General features: G+C 40.7%; 1 protein-coding gene across 3 annotated transcripts in view; it reads right to left on the bottom strand.

Moving 5' to 3' along the window:
- COL14A1 (collagen type XIV alpha 1 chain) overlaps positions 1–12,686 on the bottom strand; it is a 184,362-nt gene that overhangs the window by 1,726 nt on the left and 169,950 nt on the right. For all 3 annotated transcript variants that reach the window (XM_074352994.1, XM_074352992.1, XM_074352993.1), the window contains exons 46-47: positions 2,537–2,614; positions 754–909 (exon numbers count right to left, since the gene is read on the bottom strand). In XM_074352994.1, the coding sequence (XP_074209095.1) occupies positions 754–909; positions 2,537–2,614 (234 nt within the window). The remainder of the gene's footprint in view (positions 1–753; positions 910–2,536; positions 2,615–12,686) is intronic.

Below are 12,686 nucleotides of genomic sequence, written 5' to 3'. Positions count from 1 at the left end.
CAGAGAAAAACATATCAGCAAAACTTTGACCAGTCCCTCTGGTAAATAAGGTTAAATTTCTTCTAAAGCAGAAAATTTAAATTCACTGACTAATAAGTTCATTGCCCCAAAGCCTTCTCTGATCCTCTCTCTTGATGCTTCCAAGAGTGACTATGTTAGAAAACGTCCCATTACCCAACCCTCCACATGCAGACTGCAGGGATTTTTAGGAAGCATACTCTTTTCAGAATCTCAGTCCAGTAGTTAGTAAGAGGCAAGGACAGCATGGTCACTTTTGTTTCTTAAAATTATCCTTGGTCACCTAACATGCATGTGGTGGGCAGGATGTCACCCAATGCATCTCCAGGGCCCTCCTAATTACGGGGGAAGTTCTAAGTTTGAGGTTTGCCCACAAGAGTAACATTTTATGGGACATCTTGGCCATACCACAGAAGTCACACAGAATGAGAGGCCCAAAAGAACATTCAAACATGTCCCTCAATGATCAAATATAAAGTAAGAGGTCAACTCTGTGTGGATTGCCATTTAGAAGCAAGGAAGACTTAGATGTGGGATTATTTTAAATTTCCTCTGAAAGGGTAACCTCTACAGCAATTTGCACTTTATAGAAAATGCCTCTGGATAAGTTAAGTTGGTGAGCAGCTCAAGCTCTGCTCCATGCTCATCACAGGTCTACTTTTCATAGCATCCCCACCATTATGGGCCTAAGCATAGTAAGACTTTGCTCAAATCCCACAAGAGGATGACACTTACCTCCCACACCGTAGGCAGAACATGAAGAGGGGTCGCAGTATCCAGGCTGGCCGGAAGGACCTTGTGGCCCAGGCACCCCCAAGTGACCTGGTGGACCCCTTGGTCCAGGAGAGCCAGGAGGCCCAGGGCTTCCTGGTCGACTCTCTCCTGAAGGTCCTAAGAAGTAGTTACAAAGGAGAACAGTTGGTCTTTTACCACTACAGGGTGACTTCCGTCAACTAACTTTTACAAGAAGCCATCTTACACATCTTGATATCTAGGGTGATCTGCCTCTCTCTGCTCATTGAGTTCTATTCCTAGGCTGGATTTGCAGGACAGAGAATCATAATGCAATCACACGTCCTCGTGGAGATCAGTGCTTTTAATCAGCTCAGGAAACCAGAAAGCAGAATGTATTCTTCTCTATCACCTCTTGGGTATTAAAGGGAAAGGAGCATACCACCGTCAACCTTGTTTTCTTTACGGAGCTTGTTTCCCAATGGAGGTTCCTGATGCATCCAACGTATGGGCACGCACACACACACATACATGTGCACGCACACAGGAACATACTTGATCTCCCCAGATAATTGAGATAAATTAGTTTAGGTCTGAAAGAAATTATCCTGGAGAAGAAAAATGAAAAGTCTGAAATTGGACCCAATATATGAATCCAAAATTCCTTTAGGATAGCTTATAACAACTGAGGACTTAGATTGAGTGAAAATGAGAGGATTAAAATTTTTGTGAATTTAAGAAGTATGTCAGGCTGTGTGTGTGTGTGTGTGTGTGTGTGTGTGTGTGTATGTTTTGTTTTGATTTAGACCTAGATTCAACAAATTTAAAAAGTATATCTCCTTCAACAAGAACCAAAATGAAAATCAAATCAGAAACAAGTACCACCTAATATTTGAAAAGTGTTGTGACTCTCAGATACATTCAGTTCCACTCAATAAACATCCACCAACCATTCATTCTGTGTAAAGCATTAAGCTAGATCAGTCCCTCATATAATCTCTAACAACAGGAGTATTTATGCTCAAGGTCAATCTGTTGCATTAGGAATCACTCCTACAAAAGTATTTTCCACAATCATCATTAGGTTGGAAAGGAAAATCTGTGAAGCATTTAATTCAATACGGCCAAGACTGGGATTATAAATACCCAATAGGACTGCAAACTTATTCTAATAAATGAGTATGATCATCTATGGACCATTCTAGAAGCACATAATAAAATACACAAAACTCAAAACTTACACAAAACTCATTGAATAATACAATCAAGGTGGCAGAAACTACGAATGCTCATCAAATACTCATGAGTTCCTCTAGACTTTGAGGCTCCCATACAGTGCAGGTGGGGCTATGTGACTAGTTCAAGGCAGTGAAATATGAGTGGAAGTGACATCAGTCATCCTGCACTCAGAAAGCTGATGTGCCTCCTTTATCGTTCTCCTCAAGGCCTTTTGTTCCAAAGTGTGGGGGAGGGGACTCACCCCACCCACATCAAACTTTGGGTGAGGGTCAATGAGCTAAGCATTTGGGGTTTATTTGTTACTACAGCATAGCCTCGCCCAGCCTAATTCATGCAACCAATAAGATCCCAGAATATGCTATAACTTTGAAGGCTTGTGTGTTGGGAGGCCCCTTACTAACAAACTAGCCTTCCAGTGAAATGAATGAGAAACACAGCCATTCCAGTTGGACACAAGGACGTAATATGGCCATTTTCCTCAATGTCAAGTGAATGTAAAGATTTAGGATTTCCACCTTGCAGTTCCCTGTGAGGTAGGAAGTGTTACCTGCTGGCCCAGGGGGACCTCTTGGACCTTGAGTTCCAATGCCTGGATTTCCTTTTTCTCCCTTCACACCAGTTAAACCTGTTTTTAAAAAAAGAAAATAAAAAGTTCCCCTTAAACTGAAATCTGGATAGTTCCATTTTTCTGTATTTCAAAAGGACCTCTCTGATGAAGACAATGATGAGGGTTGGTTTGGGGTTATGGTTACCATGGGACTTCTAAATTCTGACACTGGTAACTTATGCACAACCACATACAGAAGGCTGGTTCTGTATCTGAGCATGGCGTCTGCATTTGTAATACTGCAAGTTTATTGTCCTCCCTCCCACTGAAGTGGCTCAGCCTGCCAGGAACTGGCTTGTGTCTTTGCACGCACCAGACCATTCAACGTACGCAGTTGGCACTCCATTAGTAACACAATAGAAATCACAAGTGGACGTGTCTAACATTTTCCTTTTGGTCCACCCTGTAATATATCTGCAAAAGGCATGAATTATAATTAGGGCAGCAAAGTTCTAAAGAGCGTGAGTTTCCATTAAAAACTTGGAAGCTTCAGGAAAGCCTGTGTTTGATTTGGCTGATTCAGCCCCATAAAAATCTAAACCTATTCATGTTTCTTTTCCACTGAACAAACTTCTTATTCCAAATAATTTACAGTGCTATTAACAAACTATACATTTTCACAGGCAGAAAAACAAAGAAACATATACGCTGACACCTCATCGTCCAAACAGGTCCTATCCCAAGATTGCTGGACAGGTGAGAGGATTGCTACACTGAGACCCAGCCAGTCAGACAGAGAGTTGCATCAGACTGGGATCTGGGTTACCCTGGCTCACATCACAGAAAGTCTCTGGTATCTATTTTTCATGTACAACAATACTTTGAAATAATAGAATGCAGAACTGCATCTCTCTGTAATTACAAAGAAATTGTGGGTGAAGTAGCAAAGCCTAGCAGATGTAAATAAAGGAAAGTAATCAATTTGATAGATGGCAGGCATGCAAGTGATTGAAAGTGTTTGAAATTATAAATAACTTTTCCCCCCTTCTAAGTGTAATGCATATTCACTGTAGACAAATTAGAAGACACAATAAACAAGGACTCCAGTCCTAGAAAATAATCACTTTTAACACCTTGGTTTGTAACTTCCAGAAAGAAAGGTGTTGATACGGTATTTTCTCTTGCAATAGCAGCTTCTTATGTGCAGCCCCTTTGATTTGAAGTTTTGATATCTGCTGTGTTCCTTGTGACCACCTCTTGGAGTCAAGGTATACCTGTCATCTTTTAAAAAGCCCTTCTTCCCTGTTAGTGGTCCTCAAGGCTGCTTCACCGCTGCTCTGCTTCCCTAACACCCACGTCTATTGCACGTGGCCTTGGTGGAGTTTCCTGAGCTCACAGAAGATCAGAACTGCAGGGAGAGGGCAGGACACTGACCACCAAACCTCTGACCTCCTCTTCTGAGCCCGACCTTTCTCCTAAGGACTAATAGGAAAGGAGTGATTTTTCAAAACCCGACCTGAGTTTAAAAAGCACAGAACTTACGCAGATTAGTTAACATTTAATACTCAATTGCTAAATCAAGTTGTTTAGACAGAAAACCACCCTGAGTATGTTGACTGGGTGTTATCCAATTAGTTACTGATTTAGCTAATTGGGTAATAATTAGAGTGAGGACTTTTTAAAATTGGAAGTAGGTGCTCCCTGTCTTGCAAACGATTGTGTCCTAATGTACGTCTGGAAATCGAGCAGAAATTGCCTCTTCTTCCGTGAGAACTGGAATCACTTTCCCCACAGGGAATCACTGATTTTTAAAGAATTGGAGCACAAGAAAATACACCGATGACTAACACCAAGCTGCATGGTGACTCAGAAACCTCCCATGACCTTACGTTACCCAAAGCTCAATGTTAACGAATGGCTTCTCTGGGATCCTCCACAAGCGGAAGACACAGGAGATTAGGCTGAACAGGACATCCAGGAAAGTATCCTTGGGAACAAACCTCTGATAAGAGTTTCCTGGCCTATCCTTTGCTTATTCACAAAGAAAGCAAAAGGTGGAAAAGATTGGGGAGTAGAAAGTCTGGTTGTTCTAATTTTCCAGTCATGTGGAGAAAACCAAGTGGTGTTTGGTGTCATCTGTAATACAAGTCAAGGTAAGAGGAAAATCCTCACAAGAACATTCCAGTCCCTCAATACGCCTTTAAAAAACAAACAAAACTCTAAGGATACAGTAATACATTAACAGAGAATTTTAGATTTTATTATCCTTGGAGTTATGTTCCAACTACATGTAGGCTAATATACTTTGTCTATGTCTTCACTTATGTTTCTTAGACTGAAGGAATATTCATGTCCTTGACAACTGAACTTCGTTGTAAATCTTTTTTTGGAATGAAAAAAAAAGCATGTTAAAAAATCAATATTTAAGTATTGAAGATGAGGACTGAAACTGAAGGCTAAGGTTAATGACCTCAGATCTCTAAAAATAAAACTGGATATACTTTTGGTAAGTTGGACCTAATTAATAGGAGGGAAATGAAATATCCTAAAATGTCAGCCTCTGACTGTCCATGAGATGACAATAAAGTCTGGGCAGAGTCATTCTTTATACACAGTTATCACTCATACTAAGGGCTCCCTCACACATCTCTTTTGTGAGGATCCAAGGTGGGGCCACCTGGTGTGAGAGGGGGTCACCAGAGCTAAGTACCAGCATCCTTTCCACAAAAGCATGGGAATTCCAGAGTTCACAGGACATTCCCTGCTGAAATATCTTTATTACCTTGGCTGTCTCCATAAATATTCCTCATTCTTCAAGACTCAACTCAAAGCTTCTTTACAACCATAACAGGCAGAAGCACAGCAGATCAGGGGTCAAAGATTATCTATCTCAATCATAGCTACATCCCCAACACTTCTGTGGTGCCTTCCACATAGTACCTAATGAACAAATATTTATTGAATGAACAAATGAATGAGTGAATGAACCATCTGCCTCCATATTATCTGTGCCTCCTTTGGCACTCATCCCACTGCATTGCTTGTTCTCATGTTCATCTGGCCTGGAACTATGATCCTGTTGACTGCAAGGATCATGCCTCATTTATTGCTCTAGCATCAGAGCTAGACCACAGTAGGTGGTCCAGTAAAATACTAGAAGATTAGCTGAATGAAAGTCTACATCAAGATGCGGCTGACTGTTAACAGCAAGCACGACCTTTGAAGGAACAACAAACAAAATTCTTTAGGCTGGAGCTCTGCTTTGACTTTCACACGCCTGGCTTCTGTGAACACTGTTTTTTCCTAACAAGTTCCTTATGTGGCAATATAAACTACGAGTGCTTCTTAGAGATGAATATAATGGACTCCAATTAAATTTAAGTTTCTCCCATTTTAAAAAAACGAGCACAGCTGATATAAATGAAGATGTAACTTACCAAAAATGAGATTTACCTAAGATTAGAATATCCTCAGTTTTCTAAGGAGTTACCAAAAATATTTAGGATAAAGACAGGTCTTTTCTATTATTCATTCATTCATTCTTTCTTTTTTAATGAGAAATTTTAATATCTACTCTTTTAGATCTTATTCTCTTACTAAAATCTTAAGATCTTTTCTTTCTTTTTTTAAAACTTTTTAAATAGACCTTACTTTTTTAGAGCAGTTTTAGGTTCACAGCAATACAGAACAGAAAGTAGAGAGATTTCCCATACACCCCTCCCCACTACACTTGCATGGTCTCCACCATTATCAACATCCCTCACCTTTGTCATAGTCATTCTTCCTTCAGAGTCTCATTAGAAACCACATCAGGGCAACCTGAGTCTCCCTTTACCACTAATCTAACACTGATCCTCCAATATTTTCTTTTAGGGATCTACTAAGGCAGAGATCTGTGTTTTAGTTCATCATTGTATTCCTAGAACCAGGCACATATCAGGCACTCAAGAAATATCTGTCAAACAAAGGGATGAATGAATAAAATACCAAATCTGATTGCGGACTTAAACCAAAAATGTAGCTAGCTGGTGTATCAGCTCTGCCTATAAATGGCCTCATCAGGTTTTGAAAGCCAGATGCTTTCCATGTATAAAATCAGTCTTCACAAGAACCAAGAGGGCGGCACTCCTACTAATCCCAAAAGAGGCTGTGAGAGAGAAAGGTGAAGTCACCTGTCCTTAGCTAGCAAGTAACAAGAGCCAAGATTTCAACACAGACAGGTTGGTGCCGAAGCTGACACACTTAACCACAACGTTCCCTGCCTCCCCACCCCAAGCAAGACTAATAGGCTGCATTTCTCGTCTTGTTTGCTGTAGTCACGGCTTCCTGAACTGGTGGCCCAATTAGTCTGCACATTTTCACTGGCTCCACACTCAGAAATCAGTTCTGTTTTTTATCACATTTCCTCACTTCTCTTGTTTTGCACACCTGCCCTCTGCTTTGAGAAAGACTTAGGGTTGATTTTAAGAGGATTTACCCTGCTCACGTTGATGACTTGTCCAGGGTCCAGCCCTTGCTTATGGGTTTCCTATTTTCTTTGGCCTGTTGGCCTCTGAGTAGGGAGATTTTACTCATTCCTATGCCTCCCTGACCACACCAAGCGCTCAGGCTGGAGTCTCATGCTACTCCACGGAGCACTCACTCCGTCTTGACCCCAGACGTTCTGAGAAATTCCCAGGATTTATGCCCAGGCAGATAGGCAAGGCCTGGTAATGCTTTCATTGTCATTCTACCAAAAAGCCACAGAAAATGTGAGACACGGCTTCAGCTGTGTTATTATATTGTCTGTTGCCTGGGAAATACTGGTGATACATTTCAAGTAAAGTCTATTTTTCATTCAATGTATGCTTGAATGCCTGCTAGGTACAAGGTATTGGACCAAGTACCTAGCTACAAGATGGCAAGTAATTGGACTCAATCCAACCAGTACTTTATGCCCTTTTCCAGACTCTGCTATTTTTACATGTTTGGCTTGTAGGATTAGCACCATTATGTGAGACTCCACATTTTATGCTACAGTGGCCAAGACTGGAAAATACATAGTGATTTTAAATGTAAAAAAAATATGCAAATCATTGCTAAAGGTCCTTCTCCCTGTTGCCTTTTTCATAAAACAACTGGATAGCTAGTAACTCAGAGCTCAGCCAGGAGAAGGTAAACCACTCTAGATCTTTCAGGCAAAGGAATTTAATACAGGGACTTGGTTACATGGGGGATAGAAGGACTGTGAAGCCAAATGGAGGTGATGAGGCAACTCACACATTAGCTACAGCAGGAAGCAACTATCACCCCTAGGAGTGCAGGGACATTGAGAGGAAATAGTGTGACTGGAACCCAGTGCCTGTGGTCTCTGGTAGGTTCTAGAATGAGAATGAGATTGTCTAGTGGAAGCAAGAGTCACACAGGGGCTGTAGCCCACAACTGGAGTCACAGAGGAGGCAGGGGAGGGAGTGAGGAGAAACAGATTGACTTTTCTCCTCTTCAAACCCTCTGATCCTCCTCAGTGCCTCCCACTGGCTAAACTGCCCAGGAGCAGAGAGCAAGGGAGCCTGGAGGCATGGTGACCCACAGCCATAGGAGGGAGAAGAGCCAACCGAGAGCAAACTCCCTCGTCCAATCCCAATATCAGGCACGGAGAACTCAGGGCCGAAAGCATCCTTCCTGCCTATAGCCAGTCACCATGCAGTAAGGAAAACAGACAGATAAACAAGTAGCTGTAAAGCAGGGTGAGAATCGCTACAACAAAATGTGGGGGCACAGAACTGAGCATCAGTGGGGACTCTCAGAAGGCTTTCCAGTAGAGCTGACTCTTGAAGTTAAGTCTTTTTGGGGGTGTAGGGGGAGGCAATTAAGTTTACAGTTACTTATTTAATGGAGGTACTGGGGATTGAACCTAGGGCTCTGTGCATACTAAGCATGCGCTCTACCACTGAGCTATATCCTCCCCGCCTTGAAGTTAAGTCTTGATGAGCAGGCATTAGCCAAGGAAAGAAGGGGCAGATGGAAACACACACACAAAGACTTGCAGATGAGAGAGAAGAGAGGTGCCTGGGGAACTAGAAGTGGTTTGGAATGGCTGTGGCAGCTGCAGGCTGGGGAGTGGCAGAATAAGGGGCTGATCTAGGCCAGGTCATGACGAACTCTGTGTAGCAGACTGTGGAGTTTGGATGTGGACCCTCAGGCACATAGAACTTCCGACCTAGTTTTTTTGTGGGTAATGTCATACTCTTTTTCTTAAAGAGAACTCAAACTGTTGAAGCTTCAGGATGCACAAAACCTGGATCTACCTGAGCTGGGTGCTCCAAAGCAATACAATTAGCTGAGGCGGATGGGAATCCCACAGAGCTCAACTCCACCAATAAACACTGTGCTAGTCCCACAGGAAAGCCAGGGAAAGGCGCATTTAATCATTTAGTAGGGTTACTTAAGGAACTCATTAACCAGATCAAGATCAAGACAACAGGATATTTTGTGCTTCAGGATTTTCTAGCACTTAGAGACATGGTAATACAGGCAGGAGGTCCTTTGGCCTTTTGACCACGGACATCTAAATTAGACACACTTACATTTGGGCAATGAGGGGGAGGAGGGAAGTGCAACAGGGAGGAGGGAGTGCAGGAGGGAGAATGGAAGTTGTAAAGGGAGAAGGGAGGTGGGGAAAGAAGACAGTGAGACATACAGCTCATCGATGCACACCGTCCCCATCTCATTGCAGGTGGACCATTCACAACTGCACGTGCAAAGCAAAAAGGAACAGGGGTTACACAGGGCACCAGGTATCCACCTGGTATTGCCACTGATATTATGACCTAATGGGTATATGACAAGAATGTCGGATCAAATGCCAATCTATCACTTTCAGCTCCAAAATTTTGATTGATCCTCCTTCAATATTATTTCCAACATTGACTGTTGGGAAAATTATAAATGATCCAAAATTAGCAGAAAAATTAGCCAGTTGCTATGGCTTAAAAAATGATCATTGTAGATTCAGCATGAATATTCAACTAGTTGATGATATTTAGAGCTTGGTCTAGTCTTCATTCTTTAGAGAACTGAAAAGTGATACAATGCTCTCTATTCCTGGGAAAGAAGGGAGCCATGTCAGGGCACTGGGACAAGGTCAGGGTCTACAGAGTTTAAAACAAAATGTGTTATAACCAACAGCCCTTCACAACAAGCATCAAGAATCACTATTAAGATGAACACATCTTACATCTAGGATCTTCATCATGTTTTTCCAAGCTAGCAAAGTTCAGGAAAGTCAAATTACTTTGCTATATTCTCATAGTAATTTAAATGTTAAAGTCAAATCTAGAATCAATGAAAATGGAAAGGGTTAATGAATGTATCTTTTCTATGTATATTTTCACCCAGATACACAAATGTATTTTGGTATTTTTATTCATTATGAGATATTTATTGCTTTAAAAGCCATGTCAAAAAATTCACTGAAAATGGTTTATCATAGCTAATATAAATAACTTTAGTTTTATCATATAAACTAGTACATGTTACACTTCCATTTTACTTGTTTATGTTCAAGGCCAGAAATTTAGAAGACACCAAAGCACATTCCTACATTTAAAAGAAAGGGAGTGAAGGGAGTGGGAAGTGGTTGGAGGCAGTAAAAGGTACAAACTTCCAGTTATAAGATAAGTAAGTACTGGAGATGGAAGGTGCAATATGACAAAAATAATTAATACTGCTGTACATTATATATGAAAGCTGTCAAGAGAGTAAATCCTAAGAGAAAAATATTTTCACAAGATAAAAATTTTTTTCCTGTTTCTTTAATTTTGTGTCTATACAAGATGATGGAGTTTCACTAAACTTACTGTGATAATCACTTCATGATGTAAGTAAGTCAAATCATTATGCTTTACACCTCAAACTTAGACAGTGCTGTATGTCAATTATATCTCAATAAAACTAGAGGAAAAAAGAAAAAAATGATTAAAAATAAAAGGGAGTTACCTCTTATTCACACACACACACACACACACACACCCCGAGGCAATATATCCTTTGATCTTGCAACCACAGACATTTAAATTAGACACACAAATTTAGGCACTGAAATTTCCAATGCGTTTGCTATTTTATATGCACTTCCTACCCAGTATAACCAAAATTTCTATTTAGAAGTTTCACCCTGCTTGTTTAGCTAAATTTATATGATGATGACTTGAAGAAAATGCTGACATTGTCAACTTGGCAGTAATTGGCTATTAACAGGATGTCTTTGGATTGATTACTTAACCACATGGGCTCCTGCTTTTATCATGGCTCTAGGATTGAATGGGAAATGGCAGCCAAAAATCTAGCCAAGTGGTAATTAGCACCATAAATCACTTATGATTCACGAAGTAACTACTGGATGTCAGGTATTATGAGGAATAAAAGGAAAATACATATTAAATATGTTTTGTGGGGAGCACAGAGCCTCATTGGTGAAATAGGATTAACAGAAGTGAAATCAATAAAGGTTGACTCAAGAAAGTATATTCTACCTGGGTGCTAAGTGATATGTTTCATATAGTAATGAGGTAGGGATCAGCCATTCACTCATTTGTTAAAAATATCTGTTCAGATTCCTTGTGGATGGAGGGATGTTGAGATGAAAGTCACAGCCCCATGCAAGGAACTCACAGTCCAGCAGAAAGACAGACAAGGACACCAACAATTACAATATAATGGGAAACTGCTGTGATGGAGGCCTGTGCTTGGGGACCGAGGGAGATTTTACTCAGTTTCACTCAGCTGGAAGAACGCAGGGTAGCAACAACAAACACAACTGCCAAACAAATAAACCATGCTGAGGAAGGAGTGGTCTGGCAGAGGTGACTCTTGAAATAAGTTTCAAAGTTGGAGTCTAAATGAACCAGAGGAAGAAAGGGAGTTCGGGAGAGTTGGAAGAGCATGTGAAAATCCATGAAAGTCTGTAAGAACAGGGCATAACAGGAATCAGCATTGAGTGTGGAAAGGAAAAGTCATGTATGAAGAATTTGGTAAACTGAATGAATGGTATGAATTCTTCACTGCTCTACAATAGAATTAGACATTTATTTTCTTGCAATAGGCTCCTGCATTTCCTTACCCCTTGGATTGAGGCTTGGCCATGTGACCTGCTTTGACCAATGGGATATCACTGGCAGTGACAGGAACAGAGGCTTGAAATATGATTGGGTGGTTGGGTTGCTCTGTTTTATTTCTGCCATTGTCACAAGGAGAACATACTCTAGGGAGCTACTGCCTCTCCAGCCAGGGCTCTGGCAGAGCAGAGATGCCCCTGCCTCCCCCAGATGTATTGAGAAATATTATTTATTATTGTATGCTATTGAGATTTTTTTTGGACTGTCATGCAGCAAAAGCTGACTAATACCGAGAGCCCTGAGCAGTTCAGTTTGGCTAGAGCAAAAGGTACAGACCTGAAGTGAAGCTGACTGGAAAATATGACCTGGGATGACCCAAAGATATCTTACTGAGATGGCACTAATGTTGAGCAGTATTTCTAGCATAATATTATACTCATTACTCCAGACAAGGACTGAAATCCAATGCAAAGAATCTGCTATGACCTACTACACAGACTCTGCAATTAAGGATTCCAAAAAAAAAAAAAAAAAATTAAGCTATAAAAACAACTTCATCAGCTTTCATGACAAATAGAAGACAAAACACCTGTTACAGATTTTTGTTATTGTAATAGCCATATTACAATAGTACAAAGTACAATCTGATAATAATTTTAATTTGTCAATGACTTTTAAAAAATCATGCTTAGTGTTTGTTTGGAAAATGATTCTATTCTTACTACAATTAATTCCAGAAACAGGAATACGGAAAATGTCAGTCAACGAAAATTCTTTTCCAACAGGTACTGCTCTTTCAAGGTGCTTAAATCTATGTCTTATATTTCCCTCTAGAAATTACATCTGGCATTTGAATAATTTAAAGGGGTGGGAGAGAAAAACACCCATTTAAATGGGCAAAACAGTCAGACACAGCATAAGCCAAACCTTCACAAGTGTCCTAGAAGTCAGGCTGCTTGGAAATCATTCTTGTGGATGAAAGCACCACCCAGTTAACATTATAAGGGCAGGAGACCCTGGTTTAATTTAAAGGAGTGTGATTAACTACATATTCA

This window comes from Camelus bactrianus, chromosome 25 (genome assembly GCF_048773025.1).
Source record: "Camelus bactrianus isolate YW-2024 breed Bactrian camel chromosome 25, ASM4877302v1, whole genome shotgun sequence".
NCBI lineage: Eukaryota > Metazoa > Chordata > Mammalia > Artiodactyla > Camelidae > Camelus > Camelus bactrianus.
The sequence above is the reverse complement of the archived record's forward strand: the minus strand, read 5'-3'. Positions and strand labels throughout refer to the sequence as shown.